We start from the raw sequence: 26,818 nt of genomic DNA, 5'->3' as shown, positions 1-26,818 counted from the left end.
ATTTAAAAAAGTTATTATAACAGTATTTCATATATGGAAAAAACCCCATGCCTCTCCTTAACTCAATGAATTGTGCAACAACTTCAAGTGGCCTAATATATGTATACTTAGAGTCCACGAAGGAGAGGAGATATAAAAAAAATTTGAAAAACTAATAGCCCCCACATTTCCAAATAAGTAAACCCTATAAACTCACAAATCCAGCAAGGTCAATGAAATCTGAGCACAACATGGATTAAACTACATGTTTAGTTTAATCCATTAAACACGGATAAAACTACACCACGGCACATGATAATCAAACTGGTCAAAGCCAGCGATAAAGAGCAAATCTTAAAAGCAGCCAAAGGAACAAAACCACACATGACACACAGAGCAACAAAGATATAACAATGACAACATATTTCTTGTTGGAAATAATGTAAGCCAGAACTCGGTGGGGCAACATCTTTCAAGCAGTGAAAAGGAGAGGGGGACCAAATAGCTATCAAGCTAGAATTCTATACCCAAATCTTTCAAAAATAAAAGCAAGACAGACTATCTGAGACATACAAGAGCTGGAAGAATTCATCATTAGCAGGCTTACACTGTAGAAATGCCAAAGGAAGTATTTTTTTAAATGTTTATTTGAGAGACAGAGAGAGAGGGCACGTGCAGTATGCGTGTGCAAGGGGGAAAGAGCACTGAGGAGACAGAGAATCCCAAGCAAAGCCCAACGCGGGACTTGAGCTCACAAACTGTGAGATTATGACCTGAGCCAAAATCAAGAGTTGGATGCTTAACTGACTGAGCCACCCAGGTGCCCCTAAAGAAAGTATTTTTAAGCAGAAGGAAAAGGATAGCAGACGGAAATGTGGATCCACACAAAGGAATGAAGAACATTAGAACTGGTAACTATATAGGTTATGATTTCACTTCACTATATGTATGTATATCATTTCACTATATGATTTCACTTATATGTAGAATCTCAGAAAAAAACAAACAAACAAGGGGTGCCTGGATGGGCTAAGTCGATGAAGCATCCTACTCTTGATTTCGGCTCAGGATCTCAGGGTCGTGAGATCGAGCCCTGTGTCAGGCTCCACACTCAGCATGGATTAGATTAAGATTCTCTTAAGATTCTCTCTCTCTCTCTCTCTCTCTCTCTCTCTCTCTCTCTCTCCTCTGCCCCTCTCCCCAACTTGTACACTCTGACTCTAAAATTAAAAAAAAAATACACCAAAAACCATAAGATACCTAGGAATAAACCTAATCAAAGAGGTAAAAGATCTGTATGCTGAAAACAATGGAACGCTTATGAAAATAAATTGAAGAAGACAGAAAGAAATGGAAAAACATCCCATGCTCAAGGATTGGAAGAACAAATATTGTTAAAATGTCTATACTACTCAAAGCAAACTACACATTCAATTCAATCCCTATCAAACACCAGTATTTTTCACAGAGCGAGAACAAACAATTCTAAAAGTTGTATGGAACAAGAAAAGACCCCGAATTATAATGTTGGGAAAAAACAAACAAACAAAGCTGGAGGCATCATGATTCTGGACTTCAAACTGTATTACAAAGCTGGAATCATCAAGACAGTGTGGTACTGCACAAAAACAGACACATAGATCAATAGAATAGAATAGAGAACCGAGAAATGGAGCCACAAATATATGGTCAACTAATCTTCGATAAAGCAGAATATCCAGTGGAAAAAAGATAGTCTTCGCAATAAATGGTGTTGGGAAAACTGGACCGTAACGTGCAGAAGAATGAAACTAAACCACTTTTTTACACCATACACAAAAATAAATTCAAAATGGATGAAAGACCTAAATGTGAGACGGGAAACCATCAAAATCCTAGAGGAGAACACAGGCAGAAACCTCTTTGATCTCAGCTAAAGCAACTTCTTACTAGAGACATGTCTCCAGAGGCAAGGGAAACAAAAGTACAAATGAACTACTGAGGAGTGCCTGGGTGGCTTAGCGGGTTGAATGCCTGACTCTTGGTGTTGGCTCAGGTCGTGATCTCAGGGTCGTGGATTGAATCCCGCATCAGGATTCTCTCTCCACTTGAGATTCTCTCTCTCCCTCTCTCTCTGCTCCCCCCCATGCATACATGTATGTGTGTGTCCATGTTCTTAATTAATTAATTAATTAATAGGGGCACCTGGGTGGCTCAGTTGGTTAAGTATCTCACTTGGCTCAGATCATGATCTTACAGTTCGTGAGTCTGAGCCCCGTGTCAGGCTCTGTGCTGACAGCTTGGAGCCTGGAGCCTGCTTCAGATTCTGTGTCTCCCTCTCTCTCTCTGCCCCTCCCCTGCTTGCACTCTGTCTCTCTCTCTCAAAAATAAACATAAACAAACAAACAAACAACATTTTTTTTAATGAATTATTGGGACCTCATCAAGATAAAAACCTTCTGGGGCACCTGGGTGTCTCAGTCGGTTAAGCTTCTGACTTCAGCTCAGGTCATAATCTCACGGTTTGTGAGCTCGAGTTCCGCATCGACTCTCTGTTGACAGTGCGGAGCCTGCTCAGATCCTCTGTCTCCCTCACTCTCTGCCCCTACCCCACTCTTGTGCTCTCTCTCTCAAAAATAAACATCCATGAAAAAAAGATAAAAAGCTGTACAGCAAAGGAAACAATCAACAAAATTAAAAGGCAACTGATGAAATGGGAGAACATATTTGCAAATGACATAATCTGATAAAGGGCTAGTATCCAAAATATATAAAGGACTCAACACCCAAAAAATCAAATACATAATCCAGTTAAGAAAAGGGCAGAAGACATGAATAGACAGTTTTTCAAAGAAGACATCCGGAAGGCTAACAGACACATGAAAAGATGCTCAATATCACTCATCATCAAGGAAATACAAATCAAAATCACAATGAGATACCACCTCACATGTGTCAGAATGGCTAAAATTAATAACTCAGGAAACAACAGATGTGGAGAAAGGGGAACCCTTCTGCGCTGCTGGTGGGAATGCAAACTGCTGTAGCCACTCTGGAAAACAGTATGGAGGTTTTTAAAAAGTTAAAAATAGAACTACCCTACAACCCAGCAATTGTACTACTAGGCATTTAACCAAAGGATACAAAAATGCTGATTTGAAGGGGCATGTGCACCCAATGTTTATAGCAGCACTATCAACAATAGCCAAAGTATGGAAAGAGCCCAAATGTCCATTGATGGATGAATGGATGAAAGATGTGGTATATATATACAATGGAGTATTACTTGGCAATCAAAAAGAATGAAATCTTGCCGTTTGCAACTACATGGATGGAACTGGAGGGTATTACGCTAAGTGAAATTAGTCAGTGAAAGACAAAAATCCTATCACTTCACTCATATGATGACTTTAAGAGACAAAACAGATGAACATAGGGAAGGGAAACAAAAATAATGTAAGAACAGGGAGGGGGACAAAACAGAAGAGCCTCATAAATATGGAAAACAAACTGAGGGTTACTGGAGGGGTTGTGGGAGGGGGGATGGGCTAAATGGGTAAGGGGCACTAAGGACTCTACTCCTGAAATCATTGTTGCACTATATGCTAACTAATTTGGATGCAAATTTTAAAAAATAAAAAATAAAACAAGGTAAAAAATAAACAAAAAATAAACAAAAAACCAAATGAATGAATAAACAACAACAACAAAGAGAAAACACTTGTAAATACGGAGAACAAACTGGGGATATGGACAAAATGAGTGAAAAGGGTTAAGAGGTACCAACTTGCAGTTATAAAATAAATAAGTCACCAGATGAAAAGTACAGCATAGGGAATATAGTCAATAATACTGTAATATACTTATTGTGGTGAGCATTTCATAATGTATATAATTGATCACTGTGTTGTGAGCATTTCATAATGTATATAAAAGATCACTGTGTTGTACACCTGAAACTAATTTAATATTACATGATCTATATATACTTCAATAAAAGAGATAATTGAGGGGCACCCAGGTGGCTCAGTCAGTTAAGCATCTGACTTCAGCTCAGGTCATGATCTCATAGTCTGTGATTTCAGGCCCCACATCAGGCTCTGTGTCTACAGCTCAGAGCCTGGAGCCTGCTTCAGATTCTGTGTCTCCCTCTCTCTCTGCCCCTCCCCCACTTGCACTCTGTCTCTCTCAAAAATACAAAAATAAAAAAAGATAACTGACTATTTAAACAAAAAAAATAATATGGTGTGCTAAAAGTAAAATGTATGAAAACAATAGCACAAAGGTCAGGAGGGGAACAATGGAAGTACACTATTTATTGTAAGGTTCTTATACTATTCATGAAATCATATAATATCATTTGAAGATAGACTGTGATAAGTTAAACATGAACACTACAAACCATTAAACAGCTACTAAAATAACAAAACCTGAGTTGTAACTATTTATCCCCCCACCAAAAAATAATAAAACGTACTAAATCAACCCAAGAGCAGGAAGAAGAAGAAAAAGAAAAAGAAAAGAAACAAAGAACAGATGGGATACATAGAAAAGAGTAGACAGTAGCTTTAAATGTAAGCATATAAATAATTACATTAAATATAAATGGTATAATCACCTAATTAAAAGATAGAGTTGTCATACTGGATAAAAAAGCAAAAGCCAACTATATGCTGTCTATAAGATTCATCTTCAATACAAAGATATAAGTAGGTTAAAAATATGGAAGAAATTATGCTTTGCTAACACTAATCAAACGAAACCTTGAGTGGCTATATTTACTATAGGACAAAGTCAATTTCAAAGCAAAGATATTACCAGGGATAAATGAGGTTATTCCATTGTGATAGAAATGTCAACTATTAGAAAAGACATAACTTAAGAATTTATGTATCTGATAATAGAACTTCCAAATATATTAAGGAGAATAGGAAAGAGAGACACATAAGCACTCACTTATAGTTGGAGATTTCAATATCCCTCTCTCAATAATTGACAGAAAAAATATATAGAAAATGAGTAATGATACATCAGACTTGAAAAATACTACCAACCTACTTGACCTAGTTGACATTTATAGAATACTCCACACCAAATCAGCAGACTACATATTTTCTTTCAAGTGGACACATAATATTTATCAAAATAGGCCATATTCTCATCTATTACCAGAATTCATTGGCTATAAAACAAGCCTCAATAAATTTAAAAGGATTTCAGTCATCCAACATATTGTTCTGTGACCACAATGGAATTAAATAACAAATTAACAGATCTGTAAAATCTCCAAATATTTAGAAACTAACCAACACACTCCTAAGTAACCCTATTGGTCAAATAAGTCAAAATGGATATTAGAAACTATTTTGTACCAACTGAAACTGAAAACACAACATGTCAACATGTGGGATGTTGCTCATATAGTATTCATCTTCCCCAGTGTCCACTTTTAAGAAACTAGAAAAAGAAAAGGAAATTCATCACTGAGTAAGGAGAGAAAATGGAATGATAAAGATCAAAGCAGAAATTTTTGAAAAGGAAAACAAAAATAGAGAAGTCAGTGTAATGAAAAGGCACTTTTTAGAGAAGATAAGTAAAACTGATAAACTTCTGGCCAGATTTATCAAGAAAAGACAAGAGAAGACCAAATTATCAATATCAAAAATGAGAGGAATGACATCACTACAATTCTACAGATACTAAAAGGATAATAAGGGATTATTATAAAATACTTTATGTCAATAACTTCAAGATGAAATAGATTCCCTGAAAGACATGAACTACTCAAAAAAATAAAGTATGTAATTTAAGTAGCACTATTACAAAAATAAAATCTGTAGTTTAACACTTTCTCACAAAGAAAGCTTCAAGCCCACATGGCTTCACTGGTGAATTCTAGCAAACATTTAAGGAAAAAATAATGCCAATTCTGCACAAACAGTACTAGAGAATTGAAGAGAGGGGAATACTTCCCAACTCAATTTTAAGGCCAACATTCACCTTATGAAAAATAGATAAAGACATTAGAAGAAAGGATAGATAGAAGATCTCATATACTGCTGGCTGGAATGCAAAATGGTACATCCACTTTAGAAAACAGGTAAGCAGTTTCTTAAAAAGTTAAATATACACTCAGCATATGATGTAGCAATCCTGCCATTAGGTATTTTACCACCTGCCCCCCTCCCCCAATGAAAACATATGCTCACACGAAGACCTGCATGTAAGTGTTTTAAGCAAATTTATTCATAAAGGCCAAAAAGCTAGAAACAACTCAAATGCCCATTAACTGATGAATGCATAAACAAACTGGTATATCCTCACAACTGCAATACTACTCGGCAATAAAAAGGAAATGAACTACTGACATGTGCAAAAACATGGATGAGTCTCTGGGGTGCCTGGGTGGCTCAGTCACATAAGTGACCGACTTTGGCTCAGGCCATGATCTCATGTTCCGCAGGTTCATGTCCTGTATTGGGCTCTGCGCTGACAGAGCCTGGAGCCTGCTTCGGGTTCTGTGTCTCTCTCTCTCTCTCTCTGCCCCTCTCCTGCTTATGCTCTCTGTTTCTCAAAAATAAATAAACGTTAAAAAAGTTAAAAAAAAAAACATGGATGAATCTCAAAAGGATTATGCTGAAAGGATCCAATCACAGAAGACTGCATACTGTATGATTTCATTTATTTATTTTTTTTAATGTTCATTTATTTTTGAGAGAGAGAGAGAGATGGAGTGCAAGTGGGGAAGGGGTAGAGAGACAGGGAGACACAGAATCTGAAGCAGGCTCCAGGCTCTGAGCTGTCAGGACAGAGTCCGCTGCAGGGCTTGAACTCACAGACCGCGAGATCATGACCTGAGCTGAAGTCGGACGCTTAACTGCCTGAGCCACCCAGGTGCCCCTGGTATGATTTCATTTATAAGACACTGTGGAAAAGGCAAAACTATAGGGACAAAAATTAGGTTGGTGGTTGCCAGGGCTGGTGGTGAGAAAAGGGGATTGGCTGCAAAGGCACATAGGGGCCTTTTGGGGTGACAGAAATGTTCTACGTCTCAAATGTGGTGGTGGTTACATAACTACACGTTTGTCAAAACTCATCAAACTGTATGCTTAAAAAGAGTAAATTTTATACCTCAATAAATCTGACTTAAGAAAACAATAAAACAAATCTAAGTAAACAACTAAGTGAAAATACACATAAGAAAAATCAACTTACAGTGTTTCCAATTCAAGGGTCATCATGAGGAGGCTCTCAACTGTTGTAAGTGACACCTGTGTTGATCCCATGTCTCTGAAGGAGAAAGCCCAAACATGCATGATTTGAACCCAAGGATAAAAATTCTGTACCTAAAAAGATACTTAACAACATGTGATTACTTCAATTCTGGCTTCTTTGTCAAGTCAGCTCAAGAGTTTTCTTGCTATGGACAATAATTTCAGAAAGCTCCCAATGAAGACATTTTATGTGCATCATCAAATTAATCACCTTGGTGCTCAACAGTACAATCCTTTTTACTCTTATCCTCATTTTCATTCTCAGTTGCATCCACCTCTCTTGATTAGTCTTTTTTTCTTTTAATATACACCTTACTCCACTTTCCACTTTGAGATAAATGGTATTTCTACCTACATCTACAAGTCCCATGTCTGTTATGTGTTCTTCAATACTACTCCTTCCTCTGCAGGCTATCTTGCCCATATACGTTTTTTCTTTGCTAATAATGCTTATTTCAATAACCCAGTTAAAATTTAAATTACGACTTTTTAACCAAAACGCAAAATACTTAATCTTTTGATGACAACAAAAAAGATCAGAAATCATCTCATGAGCCATGAGATTGTTGCAATACTTACAAATATTTTAATGCTGGCAACTTAAAAAGATAGGAATCTTCAACAGTTGACAGAGGGTTACGACTGATAATTCTGAAAAATGCAATGGAATTAAAATTATCTGCATTTCCAGTAATGACTACCATGAAAGTTTATGTTCATTTTGGGTGTATGGAACTGGAAGGTGAAAACTAATCATTTTCTGCCTTTGCCTATAAATCACCCTTAGATTCTGTAAAGCACTCTTCCTTTGGGAACTACCCAGCTCTCTGGACGATAAAGTGGAGAACAGAAAGAGGAAAAAAAATTTTTTTTTTTTTTACGTGGACAGCAAAGCAAAGATATGCCAAAGAACTTTTTGGGCTGAAAATCCTAGAAGTGACTATGCTGGTAGGAAGCCCAGGCTCTGTAGGAAAGACTGTTTCTAGTGTCCTCTATAATTCTAGGTGCTTTTCCTTTATCTCTAGAAATGTAAAAAATTCCACAGTTTAAAACACCCGGTTAAAGACAAAAATAGGACCAATTTCTCAGTTTGGGGGCCAAAGACAAAGGGATTAATCTAAGAGGAAATGGTGAAAGCTATACCCCCACCATGTGTATTCTCCTATGACAGCCTTTGTTAGGTGGCATATGATCCCGTTTCCTTATCCATCTCCTGGACTGCCAGCTCCTTGAGGGCAGGGACCATGCTCTATTGTCATTTTTGTCCCTGTGCCTGACAGAGTGCTTGTTATTTACTAGTTACTTAGTGAAGGCTTGTTGAATAAATAACATTTTGTCACTGTTTGACACAAGTTTTTATTCCAAAATGCCGAGTAGATTTTCTTCTCAGTTCTTTACAGCAAAAATAAAGTGAAGGAAACAGGAAGAAAGAAAAGAAAATCTGCCTTTAAGTTGACTCTGCTCAAGAATCATCACTGTACTTTTGCAAAATTATAAGGATAATCATCACAACCAATACTATTGAGCTATAGGGCATCTGTGATCAGCATTTCACATTTAAACCTCACAATAACCTTATGTGATAGATACATCATTACCCCATTTTACAAGTGAGGAAACTGAAGTACAGAGAGGTTGTATAATTTGTCCCAGTTTGTCAAGCCAGTCAAGAAGCAGAGCTGGAATCTGAACTCAGTTCTGACTCCAAAGCCTGTATTTAACTTGTATGAAAAAAAAAGGGGGTTTAAAATAGCCGTTACCTTAAACTTAACTTTGAGAGCATTAAATATAGAAACACTTTGCTGAACTTCATCTCTCCATCTGGGAGAGCTTCTCTAAGAATTACATTTTCTATTTTTATTCCTTTCCTCTAATCATCTCCCATGATTAAGTATTTAATTAGCCTGTGATCATTGAGACTTTAGAGATTTCATTTTTTATTTTTGTATTCTATTTTTTGAGAGAGAGAGTACAAGAGTATGAGTGAAGGAGAGGCAGAGGAAGAGAGAGAGAGAGAATCCCAAGCAGGCTCCATGCCCAGTGCAGAGCCTGACATGGGGCTTGATCCCATGACCGCAAGATCATGACCTGAGCCGAAATCAAGAGTCAGGCAGTTAACTGAGCCACCCAGGTGCCCTGAGACTTTAGACATTTTAAAGCCCTGTTACAGGTGAATCAGTGAAAATGAGAAAGGAAGGACGTCTGAAAATTCATCCTTCCGTAAAAGCAACAACAACAACAAAAACTAGCAAAAATGGTCAAAATCAACTTTCTCAGAACTTTGGAAATTTTAACCAATGGGCTTGCAGCAACCCGGAGAGCATTTATTAAAGAAAAAATTACTAATTTCTATGAGAACAGTGAGCTCTGTTGTTTTAACTTGTCCTCAACCTCTGCTCTCCATCCTGATGGTAGCCTTAAAAATTGCCCACATCCCAGGGGAACAGAATGGAGCTGAAGTTCCTTAAAGCCTCATTCCCAAGGAACAAACTGTCATTGTTTTACCTGTCTAGTGGGGTCCCTAAAAAACTTCACTTGAAAGCCTTGCCCTTGACCTCACTGAGAACTGCACAGTGCTAAAATAGCCTCTTCCCAAGGGGCATTTTTTGAAAACAATTATAGATAAATGTTTTAATCTGGCAGCTATGTGAGGCAATTGATAACAAGACAAAAAATAGCCTAAACAAAAAGCCTAAAAGGAAAAAGCTGAGAAATGAGATGTCCATAGGGACTTTGAAATGCTCCAACATCTTCCTGGGTAACTAGAAGACCACAAGACATATTCCTGGGAATGTAGAAAAAAAACCTTAGCACTAATAAATGAGTTCAGCAAGGTTACAGGACACAAGATCAATATGTAAAAATTAGCTTTATTTCTATACATCAGCAATGACTATTCCAAAAATGAAATTAGGAAAACAATTCCATGTATAACAGTACTCAAAAGAACAAAATACTTAGGAAAACATTTAACCAAAGAAGTGCAAGAATCACACTAAAAACCACAAAACGTTGTTGAAAGAAATTAAAGAAGATTGAAATAAATGTAAAGATATGCCATGTTCACGGATCAGAAGACAATAGTGTTAAAATGGCACTATACCCCAAATTGAACTGTGGTTTCAGTATAATCCCTATCCAAACCCCAACTGACTTCTTTCCAAAAATTGGCAAGCTAATTCTAAAATCTGTATGTCAATTCAAGGGACCGAGAATAGCCAAAATGATCTTTTTAAAAAAAAAAAAAGTTTATCTATTCATTTTGAGAGACAGCGAGCATACACACCCGTGCAGAAGAGCAAACATGAGCGAGTGTGAGTGGGGAAAAGTGTGAGCAGGGGAGGGGCAGAGGGAGAAGGAGAGGGAGCATCCCAAGCAGGCTCCATGCTGTCAGTGCAGATTGCAACACAGGGTTCCATCTCACAAACCATGAGGTCATGACCTGAGCTGAAATCAAGAGCCGGCCACTTAACCAACTGAGCTACCCGGGTGCTCCAAAACGATTTTGACACAGAACAACAAAATGGGAAGACTCACATGCCCTGGTTTCAAAACCTACTTCAAAACTACAGTAATCACGGTGTGGTACTGGCAAAAGAACAGACATGTAAGTTGATGGAACAGAACTGACAGTCCAGGAACAAATCCTCACATTTATGGCCCACTGATTTTCAACAAGGGTGCCAACACCATTCAACGTGGGAAGACTAGTCTTTTCAAATGATGCTGGGACAACCGTATATCCCCATACCAAATAATGTAGTTGGATTCCTACACTTCACACCATATATAAATATTAACTCAAAATGAGTCAAAGACCTAAATGGAAGAGCTCAAGCTATAAAACTCTCAGGAGAGAAATCTTTATGACCTTGGATTTAGGCGCCAGTTTCTTAGACATGACACAAAAAGCACAACAAACCAAAGGAAAAATAGATAAACTGGACTTTATTTAAAAATAAAAAAACAACCCAAAACTATCATATGTCTGATACAAGTCTAGTATCCAGAACATCCAGAATATATAAAGAACTCTTAAAACTCAGTGAAAAGACAAATAATCAAATGTTTAAATGGGTAAAGGATTTGAAGAGACATTTCGCCAAAGAAAATACATGAATGGCCAATAAGCACATGAAAAGATGCTCAATGTCTTAGGTCATTAGGGAAATATAAATCAAAGCTACAATGAGATAGTACTCTACACTCACTAAGATGGCTATGATCGAACAGAGAGACAATGATAAGTGGTAGCAAGATTTGGGGAAACCAGAATCTTCATACATTGGTGGGAATGTAAAATGGTGTAGTCACTGTGGAAAACAGTTCGGCAGTTCCTCAAAAGGGTTAAATATAGAGTTACTACATGACCCAGCAATTCCACTCTTAGGTATGTACCCAAGAGAATTAAAAACATATGACCACACAAAAACTTGTACATGAATACTCATAGCAGCATTATTCACAATAGCCAAAAAGTCAAAATAATCCAAATGTCCAATAACTCACGAATGGATGAACAAAATGTGACTGGAGCACCTGGGTGGCTCAGTCGGTTAAGCATCTGACTTTGGCTCAGGTCGTCATCTCACAGTTCATGAGTTCGAGCTCTACATCAGGCTCTGTGGTTTTGGATCCTCTGTCCCCCTCTCTCTCTGCCCCTTCCCCGCTTGTGTGTGCTCTCTTTCAAAAATAAATAAACATTAAAAAAAGGAATGAAGTACTGAAACATGCTACAACCGGATAAATCTTGAAGCCAACAAGCCATGTGAAAGAAACTAGACACACATTTCTATGAAATGTCCAGAATAGGCAAATCCATAGGGGCAGAAGGTAAATTAGTTGTTGCCAGGGGCCTGGGAAGAGGGGAGAATGGGGAGTAAAGGCTGATGGGTATGGTATTTCTTTCGAGGGGGGCGATGACAATGTTCTGGATTAGCAGTGATTATTGTCTATCAAAGTATACCATTGGACTATATACTTTATAATGTTGCATATTCTATTATGCGGACTATATCTCAATTTGAAAAAAAAAAAAAAAAGAACCATGTTGTGATAAATAGAGAACCAGTTGCCAGAAGATCAAACACGTTAGTAGGTGGAGAAAAGGGGAGCGAAGACTCAAACTCTTCCACGCGGAGGTCAGAGGGAGTTAGCGGTGCGGCTGGGAGCCATGCATTTTTGTTCTTGCCTTGGAAACTCCCCTATTCTTCCTATTCCAGCCCCTTCTTCTACGTTTTTCAAGGCCCATTAACATGTCGGGTTTGTGTAACACTAGTTAATATCCAGTCAGACAATGTTATGAAGAGAAAGAACGTGAGTGTCACATGTCTGGTTAAACACAGTTCCTCAACCTTGAGGCTCCGAATGTCCTTTGGCTTTGAAAACATAAAAATGGCATTAATACCTACAAGCTTACTGGCGGGCTCTGTGCAAGTAACCTCTTCCACGTGTGTGTCTTCCCCTGCCCACTTCTCCCCCCCCCCCACCCCGCCCCCCTGGCTCCCTATTAAGAAAGACTATGAAGAATTATGCAGCCAAAACAATTTAGTAGTTTGTTATCCTTCCCCCCAACTATCTCAGTGCTCTACCCCCACTGTCCCCCCCTCTTTCCTGGTAGCTCACCCATGGCCTTATACCCATCGGCTCGGTGCTTCCTCTTACCCAGGCAGCCCTCCTGCTGAGATGAATGCCCTGTGTTTATCTGTAGTGAAAACAAAATACAGGCCACTCCAAGTTATCCTATCTCCTCCTGTCTTTAGTGCCGCCTTCTCTTCATGGAGCTATTGTGCCCGAGCCAAGGGGAGAATGAGAACTGACCCGACAGGTTACATCTGCTGGACCGACAGCAATTGTCTTTCCACAGACTGCGATACGCACGAACGGTGGACGCTGCACTAGACATCATCTCCATTTCCGTTCAATTCCCTCATTTTACAGATAAAACGTGTGCTGACTCAGTCTATTGGCTTTTGGATATTCGTGGGCTTATCTTTATGGGAGTAAAACATAACAACAGTTATCCTCAAAGACTGTCTCATAATCAAAGTTGAAGAAATACTGTTCTAGATATTTTTTTGTTTTTTAAAAACTCTATCTTATTTGAAGAGGAAAACTCAAGTATTTTTGCAAAAGCTTTCCGTTGCAGAGCAACGGGACAGACTAAAGGTAGCTCACAAAATAAGGGAACATTTCTTACGTGTTATTTTTTTTTTCTCCAAATTCTTCTACAGAGGTCCAGACAGATGGGCTACGTTTCCTTTCTATTAACTGAGGAGACAGAGAAGACTTGAGGACTGAAGCTTGTCACCACTGTCCTGAATGTACTGAAATCCTAACAGCTTTGGCTGAAAAAATGTCCAAAGCAGGCAGTGAAAATACATTTCAAATAGGACAGACTCCAAACTCTCTATGCTGGAATCCCAAGGCATGGAGGGAAAACTGGCTCCTTGGAGGAAAGCAGTTGAAGAAATAAGTAGAGTGATCTAGACCCTATTCCAGTATGTTTGAAGTACTTGGGGATAGAATAACCCCTTTCCTTTATTCATCTACATAGGTCCATGAGCCATGAGAACATGACTCCCCATGCGAAGCTCCTCAATACAAGACATCTAACGGCATCACATAGATCCTTTCTCAGGGGTTGGGTGGGGGGAGGGGCGAAGCCTAAAGAATCTGAAATGGTGAGCCCATGTTTTAATTCAAGTTCTGAGAACAGCCTTGAAGAGGAGTTTCTGGCAGTGAGGAACAGCCCAAGAAGCAAGGGCCCCGGAATCAGGCAGACCTAGGTCTGAATTCTGGCTGTCACTTCCTGGTGAAGGGACTTAAGTAACGAACGTCTCCGAGTCTTTTTAGCAGCATTTACCTCATAAGACAACTTGAAGATTAAAGGAAAGAGCATGTGCAAAGCACCTAGCATAAGGCTGGGCACAGAGTGGGTGCCTAGCAGTGACGATGTGATATTTGCACCAGGCGGTGAGCAGGAAGCCTGGGGATGCCCATAGGTGGCATGGCCAGGAGCTCCCGAAGCATAGGGAAAAGGAGCTCCCTGCTCGAAAGGTCCTATTCCAGTGAGAAGCTGACTCCAAGGGACGACGCCCAAAAGGCCGGTTGTCATTCAGGTCCTACCTAGTGCCAGGGAATGCGGAATTGTATTACTCGCGAAGCTTCTTAAGTGGTTCTGTCACTTATTGACAGTGTGAACCTAGGCAAGTCACCCGATGTCTCTGAGTTTCAACTTCCTCATCCCCGAAATGAGGATGATACTACCTGTATCACAAGAGTTGCTGGAAAAACGAAAATGAAGTGGCGTGTGAGGGGCCACGTCCGGAGCATTTCCCACGTGCCAGGCTCTATTCTAAGAGTTTAAGACACACTGTCTTACTTGCAGCACAAGCGAAAGGTCTTAGCGTAGTGCCGGAGCGCAGTAAATACCTAACAGAGGTAGGTATTAAAGAAATGATATGGGGCAGAGGAGCAACTACCATGCTTCCCAGAGAAAGAAGATGCCTTGGCATATACGTGGGAAGAATCAGAGGCAGCTGGGAGAAGAAAAGTAACAGTTGGGTATGACTATCGCAAAGCTTCTGAACTACCACACACGGAAAATAATAAAAGTTACCCTAAATCACCCCAAAAGGACAGCCCTGAGTTGTCATCTTCATCCTTAACGTTGATGCCTTTCTGAATCTGAGAAGAAGCTGCCAGGATTTCCAGTACATACCAAAAAGCGATGACAATATCCTGAAGTGTGTCAACTTGTGTGGGCACGCAGCCGTCTAAAAGGAAGCAGATGCCAGTTGACTGGGGGAGCGTTAGGGCGTCAATGTGACTGCGGCTCGACTTTGCCTTCAGAGGGTGGCCACACCTACCTCAACGATATTCTCAACAATAATTCAAAAGGGGTAAGGCTTAGATTTTCCTTATTCTCCCTTAGAGCTTATGTTCTTGGCACAATACTGATGCGCCACAGACGAGCCAGCATGTGAATGTGCTCTATCCCGATAAGGTACAGCCTTTCTACATCGTAGAGTCCTTCGGCTTCTAAACTCATGGAGCTCGTACTGTTAGAAGCAATGAAGTGAATTTTTTAAAATAAGCCATCGGTCTGCACCTGTGTAGGTGAATGAAGGAGAAGCACTTTAAAGTCAGGAAAAAAAAAAGTATACTTAACATTTAGGATTATCAACCACTGTTGGTTTTCCATAATATATTTCATTCCTGATTTCATCTGAAAGAAATAGGATTATTACTACCATTCAAAAAGTGGTACCTTATTAATAAACTCTTGGCATGGCTTTGAGGTGGATTTCAGATTCAAAATAGACTTTACCACACCGCTAACGTGTTCACTCAGTGTTTATCAATAACTTAAGAGGCTTCATTCAAAAAACTTACTGAGATAGAATTACCTGAAACCCAGGGGTGTATCGAGGCCTTGTAGGGTCTGAACCTCATCTACTTTGGGAAATCCTGCCTCATCAAAACATGCAAAATTATGCGTACAGGAACTGCGAGGGTCCCTCCCAAGACTTTGGAAGGGGCCTATGTAAGTGAGAAGACCTGAAGTTTAAGCTTCAGTCAGTTCAAGATAAATCCACCTCAGCTGGGGCCCAAAAGGTTTACAAACTTATTTAATGCTGGAGAAAATATTGTTTCAACTTATAAACACCCCAGTAATTAAGTCACATAGGTAATAACGTGACTGAATTCACGGGATGGCATCTCCCTTGCGCATGCTCTCTTTCTCTCAGAATAAATAAATAAACGTTAAAAAGAAAAAAGAAAAGAAAAGTTTGGCCCCAAACAAGGAGCCCAACCTCCAATACACACTTACTGTACTGTGATAATTTTTTGGAAGTTAACTGTGAATTCGTTTTAGTAGTACAGCTCTATTCAAACCACATTGAAAGGGCGGGCCTACGCCGGCTGACTCCATCTTGTTCTGTGTCCTTCACCTTGACCACACCTCCTCCCCTTGAGTAACCCCCCCCCCCACCTGCCTAACAGCACTCTTCCCCAGGACCCTTCCCCAGCCAATCAGCTGAGGCCACAGCCATTACCTCACCAACTGCCCCTAGGCCCCCATAAAACCTTTGTCCTTTTGAAACTGGCTCTCTCTCCCCGGTATCTCACCTCTGCATCAGTGCAGGTAGGGGATTGAGCTCGAGCTAGCTCGAATAAAGGCTCTTTTGCTTTTACATCGGACTCGGCTCCCTGGCGGTATTTGGGGATCACGAATTCTGGGCATAACACACATGACATGAGTATTAATTTATTCTCAATACCAGCTAGCTCTGGTTCTTTAATTACCTTTTTCTGTCATGTAAGATTGATGAGGGAGCATGAGGCAAGTTGAGGGCAAGATACAAGTTAGCACATGCCCCTGCCCCAGGTGGGATATGTGTGATTCTGGCTGCTCGAGGACAAAGGAAAGGAAAGAAAACAAATGGTTAACTGATAAGAGATCTCAGTCGGGCAAGATAGGAGTTTCCATCAGTTTACAAATATCTTAGTAAATTACAAGAAAAAGGCAATCTTATCAATAGCCTAATCGCCAGAAACCTACAGAATCAGCTTCCTGGAGACCCCACATCACCCCTCCATAGTGATATGGGGAACAAAGGCAAGAAGGAAATCTCAGGTAAAATTAAATTTCCTTATAACCTGCAGCCTATTGACAGATACTTGAGGCAGGCAAATAAAATATTTCTCCAGGAACTCCCTACTGTCTTAATGCTTTGCTAGACGGAAAAACAACCTTAGCTTGACAATAGCAAGGCCTCTGGTATCTTAGGAGTCCTCTTTCACATATCACAGTCCCTCTGGAGACTTCCCTTTTGACTTGACCTCCCAATTCCATAGCATATAACCTGTCACTCTTCACAACCCCAGCGCAGTTCTTTCTGCCCACGGTCCTGTCCCTGTGCTTTAATAAAATCACCTTTTTGCACCAAAGACATGTTCAAGAATTCTTTCTTGGCCGTCGGCTCCCGACTCCCCACCATCTCCCCAAAACTTCATCAAGATGAACGTGGAAACTCAACACAAGCAAGTTGTTGCCTTTTCCACAACAAATCTTTTCTATTCCACAACCATCCCCTACTTTGTCACCCCCTAGCTCGTTACCCTGCTGCACTGATGCCAGCATGGCTCACATACGTTTTCCCATCAACGGCCATCTTTTTCTCCTTCCAGTATGAAAGATTCTTGGGGACAGTCCCTGTGTATTCTTTGTACCCCCAGTACTTAGTACACTGTCGACATAGAGTGCGCGTGGCACTGAGTGTTTTTCAATGAATTCATTCATTGTTATCAACGGATTCCACCCTATTTTGTCCTGTATTGCCTACCTAACTATGAAATTCAGATTCTTGGAAGAGACTCTCGGTGTTATAAGATGCTTAGTAGAGGTGGTGAGTTTTAAGACATTATATTGACACCACTAAAACCTCTTGGTGGAGAAACTCAATGAGCCCGTTCTCTGGCATGCCGGCAAAACAAAAAACTGACCCTCAGTATTCTTTCCCCAAGTTAGGCATCAGCAAATTAATGAGAGGAGAGAGGAGGCCCCTGCTCTTGGGCACCCGCAGGAACTTACTCCAGCTCCGGACACACCGTAAACACTTTCATCTAACGGAAGATAAGTTGTGAAATCGGATTTCTGAACCACAAGACAGTAAGACAGTCTTTTCCAGCGTCTGCTTTAGAGGAGGGTCTTCAACCTTGAGTCTAAAAATCCCCCTCAGGCCACTGAACATGTCCAGTATGATTTGCTTTTTTACAGAGAAATCACAGAATTTTCCGGCTGAAAGGGAATAACATACTTCTTAATTGAAGAGTGGTCAGGAAAGAAAACACATGGAGAGCAGTGCCCTGTGGCAGGCATTCAGGAGTTCTTTCTGCTTTCCTGATGGCTCAAGAAGCACCCACACCTTTTGCTGCCTGGAAAACTCTGTGCTAAACTTAGTTCTTTGAAGTTCTCTTTTGCATAGGAAACTTGCACATGAGCAGGAATCAAAGTTAAATTCAAAAGTGGATTTCAAGGACCATGCACACCTTGGGGAAGCATCACTGTCACGAATTCCCATGATAATACTGACTTGGGTGTTACTTGCTTGGGGCTTTCATTGCCCACACAAAGCTGGGTACGAGGGAGGGCAGAGAGTGCCATTTAGGAGTTAAGACAAGTCTCTTGGCCTCTTTGTACCTTAGTTTCCTCATTTGAAAAAAAAAAAATGGATTTTAAGACCTACTTTCCAGAATTCATACTGGGTTTATTAACACACACCTAACCAATCACTGTATGATATTTTTACATGTAGTTTTTTTTTTTTTTACATGTATTCATTTTCTATTTCACTTACAGCTTGTGTAAAAACGGCATTCCATGCCAGGCCTGAAATGTTCCAAAGCTCAGTTCGGTGAGTAAATTGCAACCAAGATTTCTACACACACACACACACACACAAAAACAAGACAAACAAAGAGAAAAAAAAGATATTCTTTCAGAATATTTATCCTTTGGCAGTGATTCTAATTTATAGATAATGAAACATAACCACAATACTCTCTCCATACACTAAAGAAATCTCACTAGGAAAGATACTTGCCTTTTTAAAAAAATATTTGCATGAAAGATTTATACTTTCATGTTTATACATGTGGTGCATTAGATACAAATCAGTAAATGCTCAATAAATACTTGTGTTAAGTAAGTATTTTTTTCTAGAGAAGTAAGTTTATTTCTCTAGAAAAACGTTTCACAACTTTAGCACTGTTGAGATTTATGGTTGGATAATCTTTGTTATGGGGGGGGGGGGTGCTGCCCTGTGAACTGTAGGGTGTGACAGCAGCCCTGGCCTCCACCCACTAGATGCCAGGAGCACATCTACAGTCTGACAATCAAAAATGTCTCCAGACACTACCAAGTGTCACCTGGATGCAAAATCACCCTGGCAGAGAACTGCTGCTCTAGAACGATTCACTCTGATCTCTATAATAACTCTCACACCAAACTTTGCCACAGACAAAAAAGATTTGCTACATAATTTTAGTAGCTTTCGACTAATAAAGGTTCATTCATTCCAAATGAATAACAAAGAGGTTTACAATTAAGTTTAATACAAATTCCAAATATAATGAAATTATATTTGTAACTTACATAAACTTCAAAAAAGGTAGTGATTCAAATGTACGTCTTTCAATAGATTGTATTTTATTGCAGGATAAATCTCTAGGAAAAGGAAAAGGAAAATATTGCCTCAATTAGCTATAAGATATCTAATTAGTAGGATGGTAGTATTGAATAAGTAGCTTTTGGCTAAACTCTGAGTATTAGGAATTGTTAATTGAACCTTCCAGAGCCCCTAACCCTGTCCTCACCTTTCTTAAGAGTCTCACCTTTGTGATCTTCATACATAAAATATACAACTATAGATCTTGATAGATCTTGGAAGTAATGTTTCCTGAGAGCAGAAGAATTGATTAAATGACTTTTTGTGGCCTCATCAATTTCTAAATTATGAGCTCAAAGTTGTGATCGCCACATATAATTTCTTTTTTTTTTTTTTTTTTCAACGTTTATTTATTTTTGGGACAGAGAGAGACAGAGCATGAACGGGGGAGGGACAGAGAGAGAGGGAGACACAGAATCGGAAACAGGCTCCAGGCTCCGAGCCATCAGCCCAGAGCCTGACGCGGGGCTCGAACTCACGGACCGTGAGATCGTGACCTGGCTGAAGTCGGACGCTTAACCGACTGCGCCACCCAGGCGCCCCTATAATTTCTAACATTAAAAGGGATATTCTCACATTAGCACACCTTCCTGGTTTAGTTCTACTTCTTGACACCAAGTCAATACCAGAAGAGGTAAAAGATACCTTTTCATTTAACTTGAAAAGAAGTTACTCCTCTAATCAATACCTAACTTTGAACGAACTCAGAATTATATTATCATATTAATAGAAATTTATTTTTGGTTGTACGTTGCCTAAACGGTCTATGAATTTATCAATTGCTTCAGCTGCAAGTGGGGCCAACAAAAAAACAACACGGTCCTGGATTTTTATTTGGAAACACCCATTCTTGATTATGGTTGACCCTCTTATTTCCATGGATTTCAGCCGAGTCCCTCACTTTCCACCTACATGGGTACCACCATCTTCTGACTGGCATTTTCATCTCTGGTCTCTCCCATTCTAATCTATACTGCACACAGTCACCAGATTAATTCTCCAGGAGTGGTTCTCAAATATCAGAGTCACTTGGGAACTTACTCAAGATGCAAATTCTCAGCTCTACTCTGGACTGAGTGAATCAGGAACTGTGGAGGTGGAACCTGTGTTCTGACAAGGCCTCCCGGTGACCCTGGTGCAGTCTAAAGTTTGTCCTAGAGCACTGCTGTGATAACACGGTAGCCTGGCATATTATCCAAGGCCTTCAAAATCCTAAATCCGGCTCTAGTTTCCTACTCTACAGATACCAAAGAAATTTCTCCTGCATTTTGCCTTTCACTCACTCTATCTTGCAAGCATATTCTTCCCAAGATGTCTATCTGATGATACGTCATAGCCATTCAAGGTTCTGTTCAAACAGTATTTCTCTAGTAACTTCCCTGATCCAACTTGAAGTCTTCCCCCCCTCTTCTGTGTTCCAAAAACAACTTATACTTCTCATTGCCCAAATCCATTTCTTCCCCTCCCCCTCTCCTCCTCCTCCTTCTTCTCCTTCTTTTAATTTTTTAAAGTAGACTCCACGCCCAACCTGGGGCTTGAACTCACGACCCTGAGATCAAGAGTCGCATGCTCTACTGACTCAGCCGGTCAGGTGCCCCAATTTCTTCTTAATATAGTTATTCTGGCATTCCATTTCCTCTGGGCATAAACTCCATGAAAGTATGGACTAGTCTTGCTCATCTGCGTTGTCTACTGTGTTTAAAACTGATGCATGGACAAAGAACAAACTCAAATATTTATAAAATAAATTAACAGCTGGGTAGTGAGTAGAAGGAGCAAAACGACTGAAAAGAAATGTGGTTTTACGACTTTGTGGCTCCCTCTTCTGCACTTTGTCAGTGCTTCATCATCCATTTAGTGCTTAGGCATTATGGTTTAAGCTTCTGTTTATTTTCCCTGTGAAATCATGAGTTCCTACAAGGGTGGGAAGCCTGTCTTAACCATCTGCGTGCCTATGGTACTGGGCATAGGGCCTGTCACATTCTTTTTTAGGTTTTGATTCACATTTTTTTTGAATGAATGAATGAGAACACTTCACCTGACATGAAATAATTGGCTTACAAAGTACCTCATAGTAGAAATAATGAAAGGCCCTATCCATTGCGCAGTTTGTCTCTTTTGGTTTTCTCCAAACTGTGTTTGTAACGTTTGGAGCCCAGATGGCAGAGGTAGCCAAGAAGACCAATACAAAGTGGTTGTCCCCTAAGACTTGGAAGGTTTGATAATTTGAAGGGCTATTTTTAGTGTCATATGAGATTCTTTTTACTCACTACCCTTAAGCCTTCCACATTTGCAAGAAGAATCTATTTTCTAAAGCACATCATTAATAAGGATTAATGAGGGGTGCCTGGATGGCTTAGTCGATTGAGCATCTGACTTCGTTCGGTTCAGGTCATGATCTCACTGCTCATGAATTCGAGCCCCGCATCAGGCTCTGGGCCAACAGCTCAGAGACTGAAGCCCGCTTCGGATTCTGTGTCTCCCTCTCTCTCTGTGCCTACCCTGCTCATACTCTGTCTCTCTCTCTCTCTCTCTCAAAAATAAATAAACATTAAAAAAATTTTTTAAAAAGGATTAATGAAATACACAGCTTTGCATGGCATGGACAAAGAATAAACACTGAACCTCCATAGCAAAGAACATTAGTATCTCTGTATGTCTAATGTACAGAGATATATGCAAACATTTCTTCCTTGACAATGAGGCTGGAGAGATGTTTATTCTGTAATTAGCGAAGTTAGAGGCATTTCTGATGTTTGTTTAGTGTAAACATTTCTAACTATACCACTTAACCATCATTATATTTTTAAAGATTTCATTTTTTTTAAGTAATCTCTATACCTAACATGGGGCTCTAACCTACAACCTCGAGATCAAGAGTTGCAGACTCTAATGACTGAGACAGCCACGTGCCCCTTAGCCATCATTTTTTTAATGTTTATTTATTTTTGAGAGAGACAGAGCATGAGTGGGGGAGGGGCAGAGAGAGAGGGAGACAGAATCTGAAACAGGCTCCGGGCTCTGAGCTGTCAGCACAGAGCCCGACACGGGGCTCAAACCCACAAACTGTGAGATCACGACCTGAGTCAAAGTCGGACGCCCAACCAACTGAGCCACCCAGGAGCCCCAACCCCTTAACCATCATTTTAAACATCTATTTTTATGGTGGCATAAGAATTTCCACACTGATCACAGGAATCTACTCCTGAAGCCAAGTGCACATTGTATGTTAGCTAACTTAACAATAAATGACATAAAAAATAATAATAAAAAAATAAACTAATAAAATTTCCCACACTGAAATCCTTAATCTCTTAATAATTTAATATGTACTTGGTAATACTGCTTACATAATTCACCTGCTTAGTTAAATATTTAATATTTAAATATTTAATTTAGATTAAATTATTTAAAAATTCTGGGTTAATGGCATTCAAATTAATGTAAGTGTTCTATATTTTCTTGTCTTGTAGGTGACAATTTGAGGTTAACTTCAATTCCTCTCATTTTACTAAGCCAACTTTTTCAAACCTTTTCTGTAAAGGCCAGACAGTAAATATTTTAGGCTTTGCAGGCCATATACGGTCTCTGTCACATATTCTCTGTTTCTTTCTCTTCTTTTCTCTTTTACAGCCCTTTAAGAACATGAAAATCATTCTGAACTCATAGGTTGTATCAAGACAGACCATACACAGGATTTGATCCATGGGCCATAAATAATAAATATAAATAAAAGCAGATGGTATATGAACACTTACATAACAAGGTTCATATGGGTGTCCATAATTGCTCAGACTTCATTACCCCTTTTCCTCTACAACTGAAGGGCTTTTTCCTATATCTTGTCTATAAAATTAAAAAGTTGAAAATGCATAGGAGGTATTTAATGCTAGAGATGGGCTGGGTCCCCACAGACTTACAGAGTTATAGAATTTAATAGAGAGAATTATAGAATTCCACTATAGAGAATTATAGAATTCTACTGTTAGAAGAAATTGTTGCAATTATCCAATTTGAACCCTGTATTTTTTAATAAATAATATAACTAAAAACTCATAATAAATGATGAACTGATTAACTTACAAATACTGGAGGGATAGCAGGCCTTCAAATGTGTCTTTATGTAATTCGGTCAGATAATTGTCCCTGAGAATTCTGCAAAATGAAAAGGTCATTTCTGGGTCAAAATGCAAAAATAACTACAACTATTTGCTACACAGGACCGCTAGATGTGAGAGAAACCTGGGTAATGGTGCCACCAAATACACTAATTCTTATTTAATGTAGGGATGGTGATCTCTGCTGTTTGATTCAAATCTTTTCTTCTCACATACTCCTTTGTCTCTCCCTCTCTCTCTCTCTCTCTCTCTCTCTCTCTCTCTCTCTCACACACACACACACACACACACACACACACACACACCCCTATCCACTCTTCACACCAAAATGTACATTTAATGCCTACTCTCTGGATCACAAAATCTCTGTTAGAACCCAGCCCTGAGTGGCAAAAACATGGACAGAACTGCCACTTCCTCCTCTCTTTTCCCAAATTTTATTGTGGAAGCCCTATTTATAACCATATCAGTGCTACAAGTAAAGCCATCTAATTTTTTTCCCCATCTAAAAAATATCTGTGAGAACTAAAAATGTGCATAAAATGCACATAACATAAATGCTCAGTTTAATAAGTATAGAGTAAATACCCGTGTAACACTATTTGTTCATTCTACTGTTGGTGGATACTAGATTTTTCTAATTTTTAGTTATTATAAACAGTGCTGCTTTGGACATTTTTCTGTTTATATCCTAGTACACATTTGCCTAAGTTTCTCCAGGATTTAACAGGGGTACAAAATTGTCTTCCTAAGAGGTTGTGCTATTTCAAGCTGGCAGATTGAAACATGCCAAGTCTCTACCAAACTCCAAACTCCACCAAAGTCCCTAAGGATGATTAGAAAAGATACAATTAGAAAATCCACAACCTTAGCTCAAAGCCAAGGGAGTAGCTCTACAAACACTCCCCACCAGAAATGCCTTGGAGCCACCTACAGGGTGATTAGCTGGGATACTGCAGTAGGACCAAGGACAGCACATCAACCCCACATCCTTCCTCCTTGGATCTGGCAGCAAAGGGTGTTTTCTTCCAGGCAGGAGCCATTGGTGTTAGAAGGGGGCAGGGTCCCAGAACCCTGGAGGAAGGGTATACACTCTGACTAGCCATTAGAAGTCACCTCCCACCTCTTCTTTAACTCTCAGGGGGACCTGTCACCAATAACAAGCCCCGTGGTTCATTTCACCTCTTCCTTAGGACCAGAAAACAGAAGCAAGTCAAATCTCAACTACAAAGATAAATTGCACTCAGGAATGACCAAATGGAGTGAGAAAGCCAATTCTATTCAGGACAGAAAATAAAAAACAAATATAACAGCTTATAGTCAATGACACAGTTAACAGAGAAAACACAAAAGGATTTGAGAATACCAACATTAATGGGGCACCTGCGTGGCTCAGTCGGTTAAGCATCCGACTTTGGCTCAGGTTGCAGTCCATGGGTTCAAGCCCTGCACTGGGCTCTGTGCTGAAGCTCAGAGCCTGGAGCCTGCTTCCGATTCTGTGTCTCCCTCTCTCTCTGCCCCTCCCCAACTTGCACTCTGTCTCTCACTCTCTCTCTCTCTCAAAACTAAACAGTATACAAAATTTAGAATGGCATCATTAATATATCCTCAGACAGAGGTAAACAGTACATCTAATAAAAAGAACCAACTCAAGATTATATGAATGAAAAGTATTATCATTAGTAAAAAACTCAGTCTATGAGCAGCAGAAACGGTCGTTGAATAAATTAGAAAACTTGAGAGATCTGGCCACTGATTTCTTACCAATACTTGAAATTCTATGTATTTATTATATTTACATATTTGTTTTTATATTATATATTTGTAAACCCCTTGACAAGTGGGATATTTGGTCAGTTTTGTTCTTGGGCTTATATCCCTGGCATGTAAAACAGTTCCTGGGACATAGGAGATGCTCCATAAATATTTGTTGAATGAATTCAGAAAGTGACAGGTATCAATTTGCAAATATACTACTTTTAATTAAAACAAATCATTCATTTATCATCATTTATGAGAATAAGTACAACTTCACAGGAAAACAAATGTCTTTCTCCACCTCCGCCCCAATTTGTGACTCAATCTTTTGAGACAAGAACCTTTTGAGAATTTCATAAAAGCTATGGAATGGACCCTTTCCCTAGAAAACTGCACTTTCTTGAATACGTGCAAAGGTGTGCATGCGATTTCAATTTGCAGACCATCCCTTTAGGGCTCAGGTCCGTGAATAGAATGGACTGAATTTGTGGGTGCCAAACTTGGATGGGAAATAGAATCACATCTCTATTTTCACAAACCTCTAACTAGAATTAGCATTTCCTTCCATTATGAATGTAGGCAACAAACCACAGATTAGTGTAGTTAATTTGGTCCCCAGCAGAAATCAGATATTTTCATATCACATATTTGGCGTGGATATCTCAAAATATCATTTATTCTCATCAGTACCTTGAAGTTATAATAGTTAGTAGGCGTACCATTATATTTTGTTATTTAATATTCTAACAGAAGCAGATTTATTGCTATATCACTAATCTTTTTAAAAAATTTTTGAAAACTCTATTTCCACATAATTTCCTTTTCCTATATATTTTAACTTATTATACATTTGAAAACATTATCCCAAGAACATAAGCTTCTGCAGATCATCAATACATATATAGAAGGGTGCCTGGGTGGCTCAGTCTGTTAAGTGTCCAACTTCAGCTCAGGTCATGATCTCACGGTTCGTGGGTTCGAGCCCCACATTGGGCTCTCTGCTGACAGATCAGAGCCTGGAGCCTGCTTCCAATTCTGTGTCTCCCTCTCTTTCTGCCCCTCCCCTGTTCATGCTCTGTCTCTCAGCAATAAATAAATGTTGAAAAAAATTTTTTTTAAAATTTGATATATAGAAAAAAAGGTTAAAAATCCTGCCCCAGGGGACTATTGACCCATAGTTAAAAACTTCTGTCTTACAAGGCATAACCCTCAAGCTGAATTAGAAATCATCAAATCTTGGGGCACCTGGGTGGCTCAGTTGCTTAAGTGTCTGACTTCGGCTCAAGTCATCATTTCACAGTTTGTGGGGTCGAGCCCCACATCAGGCTCTGTGCTGACAGCTCGGAGCCTAGAGCCTGCTTTGGACTCTGTGTCTCCCTCTCTCTCTGCCCCTTCCCTGCTCACTCACTCTCTCTCTCTCTCTCTCTCTCTCTCAAAAATAAATAAACATTTAAAAATTTTTTAAGAATCATCA

The 26,818-nt window shown here is 39.5% G+C and overlaps 1 protein-coding gene and 2 long non-coding RNA genes across 3 annotated transcripts in view; 2 read left to right on the top strand and 1 right to left on the bottom strand.

Moving 5' to 3' along the window:
- LOC144615175 (uncharacterized) overlaps window positions 1-26,818 on the bottom strand; it is a 51,696-nt gene that overhangs the window by 12,832 nt on the left and 12,046 nt on the right. The window contains exons 5-7 of the mRNA XM_081794855.1: window positions 23,552-23,623; window positions 7,812-7,883; window positions 7,174-7,248 (exon numbers count right to left, since the gene is read on the bottom strand). Of these exons, the coding sequence (XP_081650981.1) occupies window positions 7,174-7,248; window positions 7,812-7,883; window positions 23,552-23,623 (219 nt within the window). The remainder of the gene's footprint in view (window positions 1-7,173; window positions 7,249-7,811; window positions 7,884-23,551; window positions 23,624-26,818) is intronic.
- On the top strand, window positions 808-13,502 carry LOC144615185 (uncharacterized). Its single transcript, XR_013553664.1, has 2 exons — window positions 808-890; window positions 13,466-13,502. It is a non-coding gene; the product is annotated as an uncharacterized LOC144615185 (long non-coding RNA).
- On the top strand, window positions 17,631-25,099 carry LOC144615182 (uncharacterized). Its single transcript, XR_013553660.2, has 3 exons — window positions 17,631-17,910; window positions 18,601-18,655; window positions 22,942-25,099. It is a non-coding gene; the product is annotated as an uncharacterized LOC144615182 (long non-coding RNA).

The sequence above is a fragment of the Panthera onca genome (assembly GCF_046562875.1).
Source record: "Panthera onca isolate mPanOnc1 chromosome E1 unlocalized genomic scaffold, mPanOnc1 haplotype 2 h2.Chr16_ul_7, whole genome shotgun sequence".
NCBI lineage: Eukaryota > Metazoa > Chordata > Mammalia > Carnivora > Felidae > Panthera > Panthera onca.
The sequence above is the reverse complement of the archived record's forward strand: the minus strand, read 5'-3'. Positions and strand labels throughout refer to the sequence as shown.